The sequence below is a fragment of the Camelina sativa genome, chromosome 16 (genome assembly GCF_000633955.1).
Source record: "Camelina sativa cultivar DH55 chromosome 16, Cs, whole genome shotgun sequence".
Taxonomy (NCBI): domain Eukaryota; kingdom Viridiplantae; phylum Streptophyta; class Magnoliopsida; order Brassicales; family Brassicaceae; genus Camelina; species Camelina sativa.
In genome coordinates this window covers 14,586,320-14,597,997 of record NC_025700.1, presented here as the reverse complement: position 1 = coordinate 14,597,997, position 11,678 = coordinate 14,586,320, and the positions used below count along the sequence as shown (strand labels likewise).

Here is an 11,678-nt window from a genome sequence, read left to right as displayed (position 1 = left end):
AAAAAAAAAAAAAAAAAAAAAAAAAAAACTCGCATCGATGAAAAACTAGAACACAATTGCAATCTGATTTATGGTCTAAAAGAATCAAATTGAAAGACAAGTACATAACTTTGCAAACAAAACCAATGAAGCTAACAATCTTATGCATTTAATTAACTTAGAACTTACAACAAAGATTTTTAAGTGTTGAAGAGAACAATTGCAATCTAGGAGTTTCAAATTGTAAAAAAAAAAGTATAAAACTTTCCAACCAGAACCAAGCAAAGCTAAAACAATTTAACTCGTAAGAGCAGAAGCTAATCAAAAGAAAGAGTGGGGGAAAAAGACGAACATTGGCCATACGAATGAAGATAACAAATCTTGGGTTTCCATCTTCTTCAATCTTAGGCATAGGAGGAGGAGTACGTTGATACTGACGAGCAGCCATACCTTTCTTTCCCTTAGCCTCCACAACAAAAACCATCCGCCGCGGCTGCACAGCCGTCTCTCGGCATGCCGTTCTTGAGCTAAACAGCGAGTGTCTCGCTAAACCAACCTCTTCGAATCTTCCCGTGTTCTTCAGGGGAAGCCGAGTTAACGCGTTCAGAGACATACTCACTTCCATTTTACGCACCAGAAGATTCAACCCACACTAAAGTGTTTCGTGTTCGTTTCGTAAACGGAGAGTTCTTTTTTTGGGGATGATGATTTCGCGGATTCGTAGTACCTTATCTACTTGGATCTGCCACGTGTCCTACCCGTTTTTTAAACCGAACCAGAACCAGTCTTCTAACCGTAAATCTCTTTCTTCTACCGTTGTTCTCTACGCATGTTTGAAATTAAACCAAAAAGGACAGTCCTGTTTCCAAATTAAACCAAAACAAAGAACAATCCTATTCTATAGAAGAAAAGTCTCAATCAATCAATAGTCTACAAACAAGAAATTGCTATAATATGGCTGATTGATTAGTTCGGAAAAAGTCAAATAGGAATACAAATAAGTTAGGGTGCTTGCTTTATCTTAAAAAAGAGACAGAGAAAATATTGATGGACTGGGCCTGGAAAATATCAAATAGGCCCAGTTGTAGTGAGATGTTACGATAATGCAAGGGTGGAAGGAAAGTAGATTTCCTAGTTCTGTCTCTGACAAGGCTAAGCCGCTTCTAATAAGTTCTCTTCTGTCTCCTTTCCTATCATGTCTGTTTTTCTATCAGATCCTCTTTTGACCGGAAGAAAACTGTTATCTTCTGAGATTTTGAGAATTTTCATATGGACAATTCTCAAGATTTCCGAGGACAACACTTTTTTTTTTTCAATAATCAGTCATGCGTAAAGAAGATTAGAGAAGCTTTTGGGCCACCAGATCTGGTGAAGAAGATGTGTAAGGAAGGCCTCACCACGCGATTCTTCTACGGTAATCCCTTCCTCCTCGAAACATTATTATATTGCAATTGGGATGTTTTGTTAATTCGTTTGCCAAAAAAAGAAACTAAGGTAAATAAAAAGTTTTCAAGGTTGATAGTATAATTAAGTGAAAGTTATAAATAATAAACTGATTTAAAATTAGGGATAAACAAATTGAGATTATTGGGTTAATTTTTGAAATCATATTGAGATTTCGTGTATACAAAACTGATAAAAAGTTACTAATTTAAACGGTTTTGTTTTCCAGTCAAGTGCCTTACTTGTTATGCTCCTCGTTTTCTAACTTTATTAAGCAGTTTGCTATTTTACGCTCTCCCATTACTAATCCCAGCTATAAAACCACTGCAGTATCTTTTTCCAGTCCAAGGAAACCCTAAACTCCATCATCCAGAGAAAATCTCTTCTTCGTTTCGTACAAGGACGATCCAGAGAAATCTCTTCTTCGTACAAGGACGATCCTTCGTGTAAGCTTTTCGCGACTTTTGTAATTTAGGAATCATAGCTTAGAATAAGGAACATCTCTGTTAGATCGCTCGTTTTCGCTTTGGGATTTAGTAATTTTGTGAATCATCTCCCTCTTTTTACATTTTCTGGACTTAACCACTCTTTATTTGCTTTCGTCGATCCGTTTAGGGCTGATTGGCGGAAGATGGAACTGGGTCAGGCAAGCGGAGATATGAGCACTAGCAGCCTCAGGTATGTTCTTACCTTTTGGGTTGCACTTGACCTAGAAGGAATTATAAAGTCAGTGACCTAGCCATAGAAAACAGAAGAATTAGAGGGAAGAGAAGAGATAGATTTAGAATTGTTTTGTTGTTTTGCTATATAATTAATTCCTTCATTACAGCAATTTCATGTTCACAAAGTATGTGATCACTAAAGCGTGATTTTCTTAGGCTTCATTTAAACCTTCCCACATCACTCTTGTCTGATCTCAAGCTTATTGAGCGTTGTACCATATACTTAACCTTTGCATAAATCCCCACCAAACATGTTCAGACTGTACTCCACACTGATTTCTCTTGCTAAACCGGCCTGGATCACGAGGTTGTTTTCCTGAAATTCTCTCAGGTAACATGCCTTGTATTGAAATTCTCTGCACGTAGTTCAGCGTTAGGTTCCTTCCTTGATATTATTTCCAAACCATAGGATCTTGTTGATATCATGCAAGTAAGTATCTTCACATATATCCTTTTGTGATCCAACATACATCTTTTGGAAACTGGAAAAGGTTTGCATCTCTACACATTCATAAACCATCACCAGCTTAGGACCCTCAAGAGTATAGTTCACCACAAAGTAGTTTTGTAACGCCACTCTTACTGCCTTAAAACTGAATCTTGTGGTTCTGTAATATCCATCTATCATATCCCGCAGAGCCTTCTTATACCATGTTCCACCCCGGACCCCACGCACAACCCTTCCGAGATAAACTTTTGGTTTGTTTCTCGTGGGCACTAATTGCCACCAAGATATGACTAGAGCATTATTGGCAGTTTCAAGAAGCAGATCATGAGATAATTTGTGAGTAGCCAGTCGTGAGATAAGAGAGACTAATTACCCTCAGTTGAGTTTTTTCATTATCCGAGCTCTATGAAACCGTTGCGTCACCATAATTCTTCTGAGAAACTTGCGGTCGTTTCCTTTGACATGATTCCTAGCCACTAGAGTCGCCAGGGGCTTCCTGAGAGACCTTCAGCCTCTCAGTTCCCTTTTTGTACCCATCATACATTTCCTCCATACCTGTTCTCATGACCTTTTGCAAACCAATCACATGATGCTTCAGCCTTCATTTGAAAACTCCAAAAACTTTTTCGAATCATTCTCTAGCCAATCCCACTGAAATTGTCTAACCTCTAAACCACCACGCTCCCATACACGGTTAGCCCTTCTAGATTCAATTGGTCGTTTAATGTCGTTACAAACTCGGAACATAATCAAGAGTTCTATCACATTCACAGGCCTAAAATTCCACTAACCCGTCTAGCAGCATTTGTCCAGCTAAAATTCCACCAGGTTCCCATACTTGGTGAACTTGAGAAAATCAGAGACTCGATTCCCAGTCATGAAAACTCTATCAGCTATAGAGACAATGAGATGTTTGTTTCTCTCTTGATATATATATGCCAAACATTTTCCACGTTATGTCCACCGTCACTAGCTTCCCCATGTTTCTCTCGATCATGTTCAGAATATAAGTATTCCACTTCCTGAAAACTTAGCAGCCTTAGAGAGTCTTTTTGAACCCATCAAATCTCTCTCACCTTCCACTTCCTCAATCATCAGATCATCATAACTACCTGGATTGTATGGGTTATGTGGTTGAAACCGAGAACCAAATTCCCCACTAAACACAAAAGATAAGCTGATGTGTTCCCTCACCTTAGCACTTTTGGTCCAACCTTCACCTGCTGCCTGGATCTTCTATTGACTTTCTTCTTTATAGAGCGAGTATCCCTAGATGGTTGCTGAATACCACTAATCTGTGGGAATATGATGAGTCTCTTTGGCCACAGTAAAAGAAGAGAGAAACTTACGTAGCCCAAGATATTGGAGTCGTCACAGAAGAATTGGATACTTTCCACACTGAGTTGCAAGGCCCATTTCAAGCCGTGAATGAGGGCAGCCAGTTCCGCAGCTTCTGGGTGTGCCAGCTTTTGGGTTCTCAGAGCTTTATTAGTCTCCAGTTTCGTGTCATCGTTAGAGTTACAGAGGGACAAACCTAAACCAACGACCAGCACTGTATCATCCTTAATAAGCTCTTCACTCACCAAACCCTTGGAGTGTAACCGATAGGTATGAATTGCGGTTAAGGAGGATTCTCCGAGAAGGAGGATTCACCATGGATGGATAATGACTCGAAATTAGCGATAAAGGATGCGGATGATCTTAAACGTGTATCTGTAGGAAAAATAAAACCAAAGTGGTAGGATTTATAAAATTTTATATTCAAACAACACTTGGATGATACAAAAAATCTGAAACTTTCAACCCCATAATTGAAACTTGAAGATTTGACGCTCACATACCTCCAAAACCCCACTTGAAGCCAAGCTTGAATCAAAGCTCAGACACCTTGATCGAATCAAGCAAGAATCTCGCAGTAAAAACCAAAGCAGATATCTTGAAGATCAAGATGAGGCGAGATTGGATGAAATTGTTTTGCTGCTAGGGTTGATGGAACCTATATATATATATATATATATAAAGAAATGTTAAATTACTGTATAATGGAAATCATCAAATCAATATCTAAAAAGTTAAATTAACATATATAAAAGGAAATTAATCTTTAAGAAAAAAATCTTACCCCTACGGTTTATACATATGGCAAAACAATTAAATTCTTCACTAATAATATTCATCATCGATTGGCATACTAAAATCCTAACTGTGATTATATTCAAATCATAAGATCGGTAATTTGATATCTAGAATCTGGACAAAGGAAACTGTTATCAAAAATTGATTTGCATAGATTTGATTATTATTCTATTAATAGGATGCAAATAATTTTGTTTAATTGTAAAATCTAAACCTTAACCACTCTTTTGTAAACCCAAACCGATATATAATTTTGTTTAATTGTAAAATCTAAACCCTAAACTCTAACCACTCTTTTGTAAACCCAAATCGATATATAATTTCATTTAATTGTAAAATCTAAATCCTAAACTCTAACCATTTTTTTGTAAACCCAAACCGTCACATAATTGTGTTTAATTGTAAAAACTAAATCCTACCTATTTTTTTGTAAACCCAAACCGACATATGATTTCATTTAATTGTAAAATCTGAACTCTAATCATTATTTTATAAACCTAAACCAACATAATTTCCTTAATAAAAAATCTACAGAATTGGTTTCCTTAACTTGTTTTGTCTTTTTATTTCAGTTTTGATTTATTTTATAAATATGATATGACATGGCAGTTTGTTGTGTTTTGATTGGTTAATAAAGAGGGGTGAATGAGAATGGTTCACCCCTAGGGCTGAACCCAAATTTTTTTTTTTTTTTTTTTTTTTTGAAAAAGGTTTGCAATTTTGTAACTGTCTGATGACTATTTCCCGGATGAGTAACGAACGCAGCTCTTCGGTACTCAGCAACAAGCAAGTGCCCACATTGGGAATGTTTATCTGTGAGTAGCTTAGTGTATCAAGCAGTTTTTCCATGAACACTCCTACAGTTTCCTGCAAATGCGATAATATCATTTTTCTTAATTAAATATATGTACTAAGATAAGGGAAGAGATGAAACATATATAATTTTAAATTTAGAGCACAGTGGATGATGTCTTCAAACCTGTTGTGGGAAATCTCCATCTCTTTTGTCGTGTGGTCCGGATAGAGTTGCTTGAACAGAACCAAAGCTTGCGGGAACAGAGGAGGTACATTCCACAAACTCACGCTCAGCCACAAGATTAGCAAAATAATTCTGTGGGATTGAGCAACTGTTACAAAGGATTAAACATCAGAGAACTAGCAAAAAATGTGTGAGCATCCTTGTGTCTTTCAGAACTTACTTCACTCCACTCATATGCAACACTACAGACTCAAAGAAGTTATTGGGGGTAACAACATTGGTCTCATATGCAACATTGGTCTTATGAGACTCTCATATATAGCTAGATATAAACTTACCTGCAAAGATAGCAAGAGATTAACAGAATTTCTGTGTTGATCAGGATCATGGAGAGAAGCATGCAACACTACATACTCAAAGAAGTTATTGGGGTAACCTCCTGTCGATTAATTTGATAACCTTCACCGCAGAACCAAAGAAGTTAAGACTAATTAGAGGCATAACTCTTCAGAAAACTCAATACTAGTTCTGCTTAAACATAAAATTCGATTACCTTTAGAGCTCCAGCTAGTACGATATGAAATTTGCAATTAGCAGGGGTGAGTTGCCTCAGGACCTTCTCCAAGCAAATGTAAAACAACCTTCAAAAACGAAGATGAAACTTACTTACTTAGGGACGCATTATTTAAGAAGTATAACAAATAAAAGAGGAATGAACATAATATAAAGCAACAGAGAGAGAGAGACCAAACCCTAGATGAACAATTCCACAAGTATGAATTCAGAGGCCGGGGGAGCGATGATCAGATAACAAACTTGCTTTCAAAACACATTTTTTGGCAATTGTGACAACTGATCTGATCCACAGCAGCAGAACTTCCTACAACAAGACCATGCAAAAGAAAAACAGACTACGATTTCAAAATTCTCAGTTGAACATCATAAGTTTCGCAGTTTATAAGTGCCATTCTCGTAACTCTCACTTGTAGTTTCGAACAACAATAGAAGATTCACTCAGAAGATAAATAAGAGAGGTTACCTGATTAGCCTAACCATGGAGTGGCCCAGCTAAACCATTTAATGCAGCTGCAGATGGAAGATATGGATCCGAAAGTGCACTCCCAACCTTCACGAAGAAACATAATAAGCCAAAAACAGAATCATCAGAAATGTATATGAAAAACATTTGGATCGGAGTACAATCACGTTCTTGTCCACCAAGTATTGTAACTTATACTCACTGTCTGAAAATCAGGTCAGTGACCATTTTATGAGATGAAAAAGAATGTGAGAAAACAAGAATGAAATCTAACGTACCCATTCTGTAAAGGTATTGGCATCATGCTCCTCATGGCTTAAAGAACCTGGCATGGTGCTGCTGCAAGTAAACCAACACAATTAGAAGGAGAATGTGTATTCATGTTCAAAGCACCAGGAAAAGTGTAAAATTCGTTCCTCTGACCTCTGAAATTATTCTAGAAGCATAGGAAAAAAATAGTTTACCCGGCATCTGAGTAAATCCAGAGCTTAAGGCCCTTGCTGTGAACATGATCCGCAGGCGCTTTAGTACCAGAAGGGAAAGTTGACTTCTTTGGCACCAGACTTCCCTGGAAAACAGAGTCAAGGAACAATATAAACTCATAAATCAAATAAAACTGTGATATCATATTTACCTTATGCCATGTCTAAGGAGCTGACCTCGCATAAAAGGAGTAATGAGCAAAAAATGCTATATATATTCCCAAGATGCTCCACAATGGCAGAAAGATGGTATTTTTGTAGAAACTTGGAGAAACAAAACGATAACCAGTTATGATGTTAAGACATGAAAATCTCAAGATGATTTTATGGAACCAAAAGCTAATTACTTACTTGGGAATCTTGGTTACTATTGCTCATGTAAGGAAAGCAAAGTCCAACTCCAAAGGGAACTTCATAGTATGTCCATCATTAAAAAGGAGAATAACGTACTCAGTTTCTGTTCGAAGAAGCTCATATGCCATGTCCGTCTGTGAAACAAAAGAGCACATACTATAATTTTTCAAAAAATCACAAACAAATGAGAATGCAAAGAACAGATGAAGAATGGTTACCTGTAAGACATTTGGCAAGTTTAGTCTCTGAGCAAGTTGTGTAGCTACTAGTGGACTTGCCAACAGAAGCTGTTCCGCAAACAGGCGTGACAAGAGGCACTCTCTTTGATGATGAAATCTGTAAACTAGACATCGAGAGGGAACATAGTAAGTAGCGATCTGCTGTGTTGTCTCCAAGATATATTCTAACATGAAAAATATTAACAGTGAGAAAAGATTAAATAATATGTAGTGTCATCATGTTGTAATGATTAAGTAATGTACTCTTCCCCATATGTAACCACGTCAAGCCATAAGCAAGCTGCAAAATGAAAATCATCATCAGAATACTTAAGAAACATTATTAATTCACAAGACATGTCTTAAAATAGAGTTTCTATCAAAGATCTGAAGTATGCTCTGCACCTTAAAACAAATAATTGGTTTCCAAAATCAGACTGAGACCTGCAAAGACAAAACAAAGCAGAGTTAGGTTACAAACAAAAATATCGAAAGTAAGTAAATGTATTCGAAGATAAAGAGAGGAGACATTACTTTGTCATCATGCTATAATGATCAAATGTACCTTTCTCCAGAACCACGTCGCGCCATAAGCAGCAAGCTGCAATTGAAATCATCATCAGAAAACATTATTCACAAGACATATACCAAGATAAAAATTTCAATCAAAGATCTGAAGTATGCTCTGCACCTTAAACAAATAATTAGCTTGGTTTCCAAAATCAGACTGAGCAGACTGAGACGACCCAGCAAAGACAAAACAAAGCAGACACAACGAAAGCAAGTAAAATTGAATCGATGATAAGACAGAAGATGAGTTGTGACATACACATCAGGAAGACTGTTGTCAATAAGAAACGAACTTCTGGAGGTCAAGAGAAATCTTGATAGCCTCTTGGGATTTGGGATCTGAATAAAAAAAAAATGAGCAAAATCTTTTGTAACCAATGTGAGAATCTTTCAAGTAATAAAGGTTGTGGGTGTCAGAAATTGAACAAACCGTAGTGACACCTAGAGAGAAGATAGTAGTAGCGGGCGACCTGCTGCGTTGTTCTCCAAGCCATATTTTAACCTGAAAGTGAAAATTAAGAAGAGAACATGCATATAAAACCTTCTAGAATGAAGTATTATTATACTAAGATTGGTAAAGAGTTTTTTTTTTTAAAAAAGAAGAAAGAAAAAATAGACTTACATGAATCTCTCTCTCTCTCTCTCTCTCTCTCTCTCTCTCTCTCTCTCGCGGTCCTCTGCTGCATCTTTATCAAATTATATGATAATAGACAATTCCATCTTTAGCATCACCACTAATGCAATAAACAAGAGACAATGATCCCATGCAGTCAAGCCTCTGTTTCCACTCTACATCAAACAAAGAAGCATTCGTTAATAGCAATAAAATGATTTAGAGACATAAGTCTTGACAATCTTATAGCTAGAGATAACCTCACCTGTAATGATAGCAAGAGATTAACACTCCAATCAGGATCCATATTTATGGCCAACGACCTCAGCTGACATCATGGAGAGAAGCATGCAACAGTTTACAGACCCAAAGAAGTTAAATTTTGGGGAAACTCCATGTGGAAAATCTGAACTAGTTCTCCTCCTCAATGGATTGATTTGATGAGCAGCTACTTTTAAAGCAAAAACCAAACAAGTAAAAGACTTAATTAGAGGCATCAAAGTAAATCTTGTGAACAATCATCGGTGGTTTGATTTAATCAAAATCAGAGACTGAGACTCGCATCACTAAGATCAGACACTGCCGTAATAACAAAAAAAAAAAAATTTGTGGTTTTGTTGTTTACTCGGAGTTGGTGGCAGAAAAAATATTTATTATGACGGTCAAGATTTCATCATCCTAAATTTTCAACGGTTCACGATTTTCCTATTCCTTTTCTACTCTAATTGCTCTATTACTTATTTCCTTGTGTCCTCTATTTTCCTTTTTCCTTCTTCGAGATTTTTTTCTTTAGTGGACTGGGCTTACAAAAAACGTTAATATATCACGGCTAAGAACAACNACAAAATCCGATTACCTTCCACAAAAAAAAAAAAAAAAAAAAAGCAAAATCCGATTACCTTTAAAAGCTAAGAACCAATCACATATTTTAGAGCATCTTCCACTCGGAAGTACTCTATGAGTTACTCTTCAATTTATGATCAAAACAAAATTTAAAAACACATAATAAGAGGAGTATTGGTTTAAGATTTAGAAATTTTTTTAATAATTTTAAAAGTTATGTAAAATATGTTGTTATTCAATCAAGACTTCTTAAAACTCTTTAAAAATTTGGTGTTATTGGTTGTGGATTTGTAAAAAAATTATCTAAAATCTTGATTAATCTAGTGTTATTGGATTAATAGTTTTATAAAGTCATTAAAAGTTTTATGTTATTCAAATAAAACAAAAGAATCTTGGATTATTAATGAATTCAAATTTTCTGTTATTGGTTTAGGATTTTATATCATTTCCTTCATAACAAAAGTCATGAAAGCTCTTTCATTAAATAGAAAGATTTTACAAGATTAGGAAAAACAAATCAGCAAGATTTATAAAAAATAACTTCCTAAACAATCTCTTAGAATCCTTCATTTTTACTTTCTAAATTTTCTATGATTTTAAAAATCAGCAAGATTTTAAAAAACATAAAATTATTAAAAATCAATACAATAAAACTTGGAGGTTTTTCACCAGAGCATGACACCTCACCTTTTGTATTGAAGTAGAGACTGACACATCAGTTAAAATGAATACCCAATCAAATTAAAACAATTAATACAGATCAATTCTACTTTTGCTTACATGTCATCATTCTATCTTACCTTCTCATTCTCCTGAGTGCTTCTTGCTTCACCATATCTCGAGACTCAGGTCACTCAGCGATCAGTCTTGATGTGATCATGGATGGAGCTAAGGAGGATGAGCTTGAACCTGAGGAATATGTAGCTGAGCTTGAACCAGAGAAGCTTGTTGCGGATGAACCATTGCTTGTACCTGAAGGACCAATGACTAGAGCAAAAGCTAAGCAGCTAAGGAATGCACTAAATGAGATTATTCAAGAGCTTATGGCCAAAGAGAACATGGGAAAACCTTTTGGGGATGAAACCTATCAAGTCCAGCCCACTTTGAGCCTAATTCAAGTCCAAGAAAGCCTAAAATAATCACTTTATTTTGTGGTCCAAGAGGAGTGACGAAAATAAGTTCAAGAGTCACATTGGGAAGGGATACATGCACCAAGAGTTGAATCTTCATTCAACTATCTATCTTTAATGTTTTTAGTCTTCAAGAATAATAAGTACTTGGTTTTGTTACCAAGTTTTCTTTCCTATATAAACTCATCTAAGATCAATGAAATAATAATCCAACTTTTTTTATAAAACCTTTTCTTTTTTAGAGTGATTCTCTTCTGTTCTTTGTGAACAAAACCGATTGCTTGGTGTGATTCCAACATTCAAAACCGACTACTTGGTGTGATTCCAATAGTCAAAACCCCGATCTCCTTGGTGCGAGGCTGAGAGATCCGATCTTTTTGATGTGAGGCTGAAAGATCAAACCGGTATATCAAGAGTCTTTCCGCAACTCTTGTGCAACCATTCATTCCACCATCCTTATTTTTGAGGCTTCATCGTCTTAAGAATAAAGGTGTCTCTATCAACCAACTCGAAGGTGCCGTATCCTTGGGAGGATCATATCAAGTGGTATCAGAGCACACCCTTGAGTTTGGTAATCTATCGTTTTATCTTCTAATCTTTCACCTTCTTTCCATCATTTTCTGTCTTTTCATCTTCTTTCTATCTAACATCTTCTTTCTTTCATCTTCTATCTTTCCATCTTCATCTTTATTTATTTAATTTTGTATTTAGTTTTATAAAAA

The 11,678-nt window shown here is 36.0% G+C and overlaps 1 protein-coding gene and 2 long non-coding RNA genes across 20 annotated transcripts in view; 1 reads left to right on the top strand and 2 right to left on the bottom strand.

Moving 5' to 3' along the window:
- Positions 1 to 701, bottom strand: part of LOC104750573 (protein HHL1, chloroplastic-like) — a 1,832-nt gene extending 1,131 nt beyond the window's left edge. For both annotated transcript variants that reach the window (XM_010472384.1, XM_010472383.1), the window contains exon 1: positions 332 to 701. In XM_010472384.1, the coding sequence (XP_010470686.1) occupies positions 332 to 604 (273 nt within the window). In that variant the 5' untranslated portion in view covers positions 605 to 701. The remainder of the gene's footprint in view (positions 1 to 331) is intronic.
- Positions 1,097 to 6,163, top strand: LOC104750571. 3 transcript variants are annotated; one of them, XR_761654.2, is made up of 4 exons: positions 1,097 to 1,393; positions 1,753 to 1,868; positions 2,038 to 2,100; positions 6,090 to 6,163. It is a non-coding gene; the product is annotated as an uncharacterized LOC104750571 (long non-coding RNA). The 3 variants fall into 3 exon arrangements; XR_761653.2 differs by lacking the exon at positions 6,090 to 6,163 and adding an exon at positions 5,439 to 5,706 and having other exon boundaries at positions 1,099 to 1,393; XR_761652.2 differs by lacking the exon at positions 6,090 to 6,163 and having other exon boundaries at positions 1,101 to 1,393; positions 2,038 to 4,684.
- LOC104750572 lies at positions 5,408 to 9,761 on the bottom strand. Of its 15 annotated transcripts, none has more exons than XR_761657.2 (18): positions 9,609 to 9,761; positions 9,249 to 9,434; positions 8,993 to 9,159; positions 8,801 to 8,872; positions 8,492 to 8,709; positions 8,335 to 8,401; positions 8,206 to 8,244; positions 7,801 to 8,101; positions 7,580 to 7,716; positions 7,406 to 7,492; positions 7,211 to 7,314; positions 7,025 to 7,082; positions 6,747 to 6,833; positions 6,460 to 6,587; positions 6,261 to 6,348; positions 6,046 to 6,166; positions 5,708 to 5,855; positions 5,408 to 5,595 (listed from the first exon to the last, which is right to left on the bottom strand). It is a non-coding gene; the product is annotated as an uncharacterized LOC104750572 (long non-coding RNA). The 15 variants fall into 15 exon arrangements; XR_761661.1 differs by lacking the exon at positions 9,609 to 9,761 and adding an exon at positions 5,928 to 5,949 and having other exon boundaries at positions 9,249 to 9,601; XR_761663.1 differs by lacking the exon at positions 9,609 to 9,761 and adding an exon at positions 5,928 to 6,045 and having other exon boundaries at positions 6,122 to 6,166; positions 9,249 to 9,601.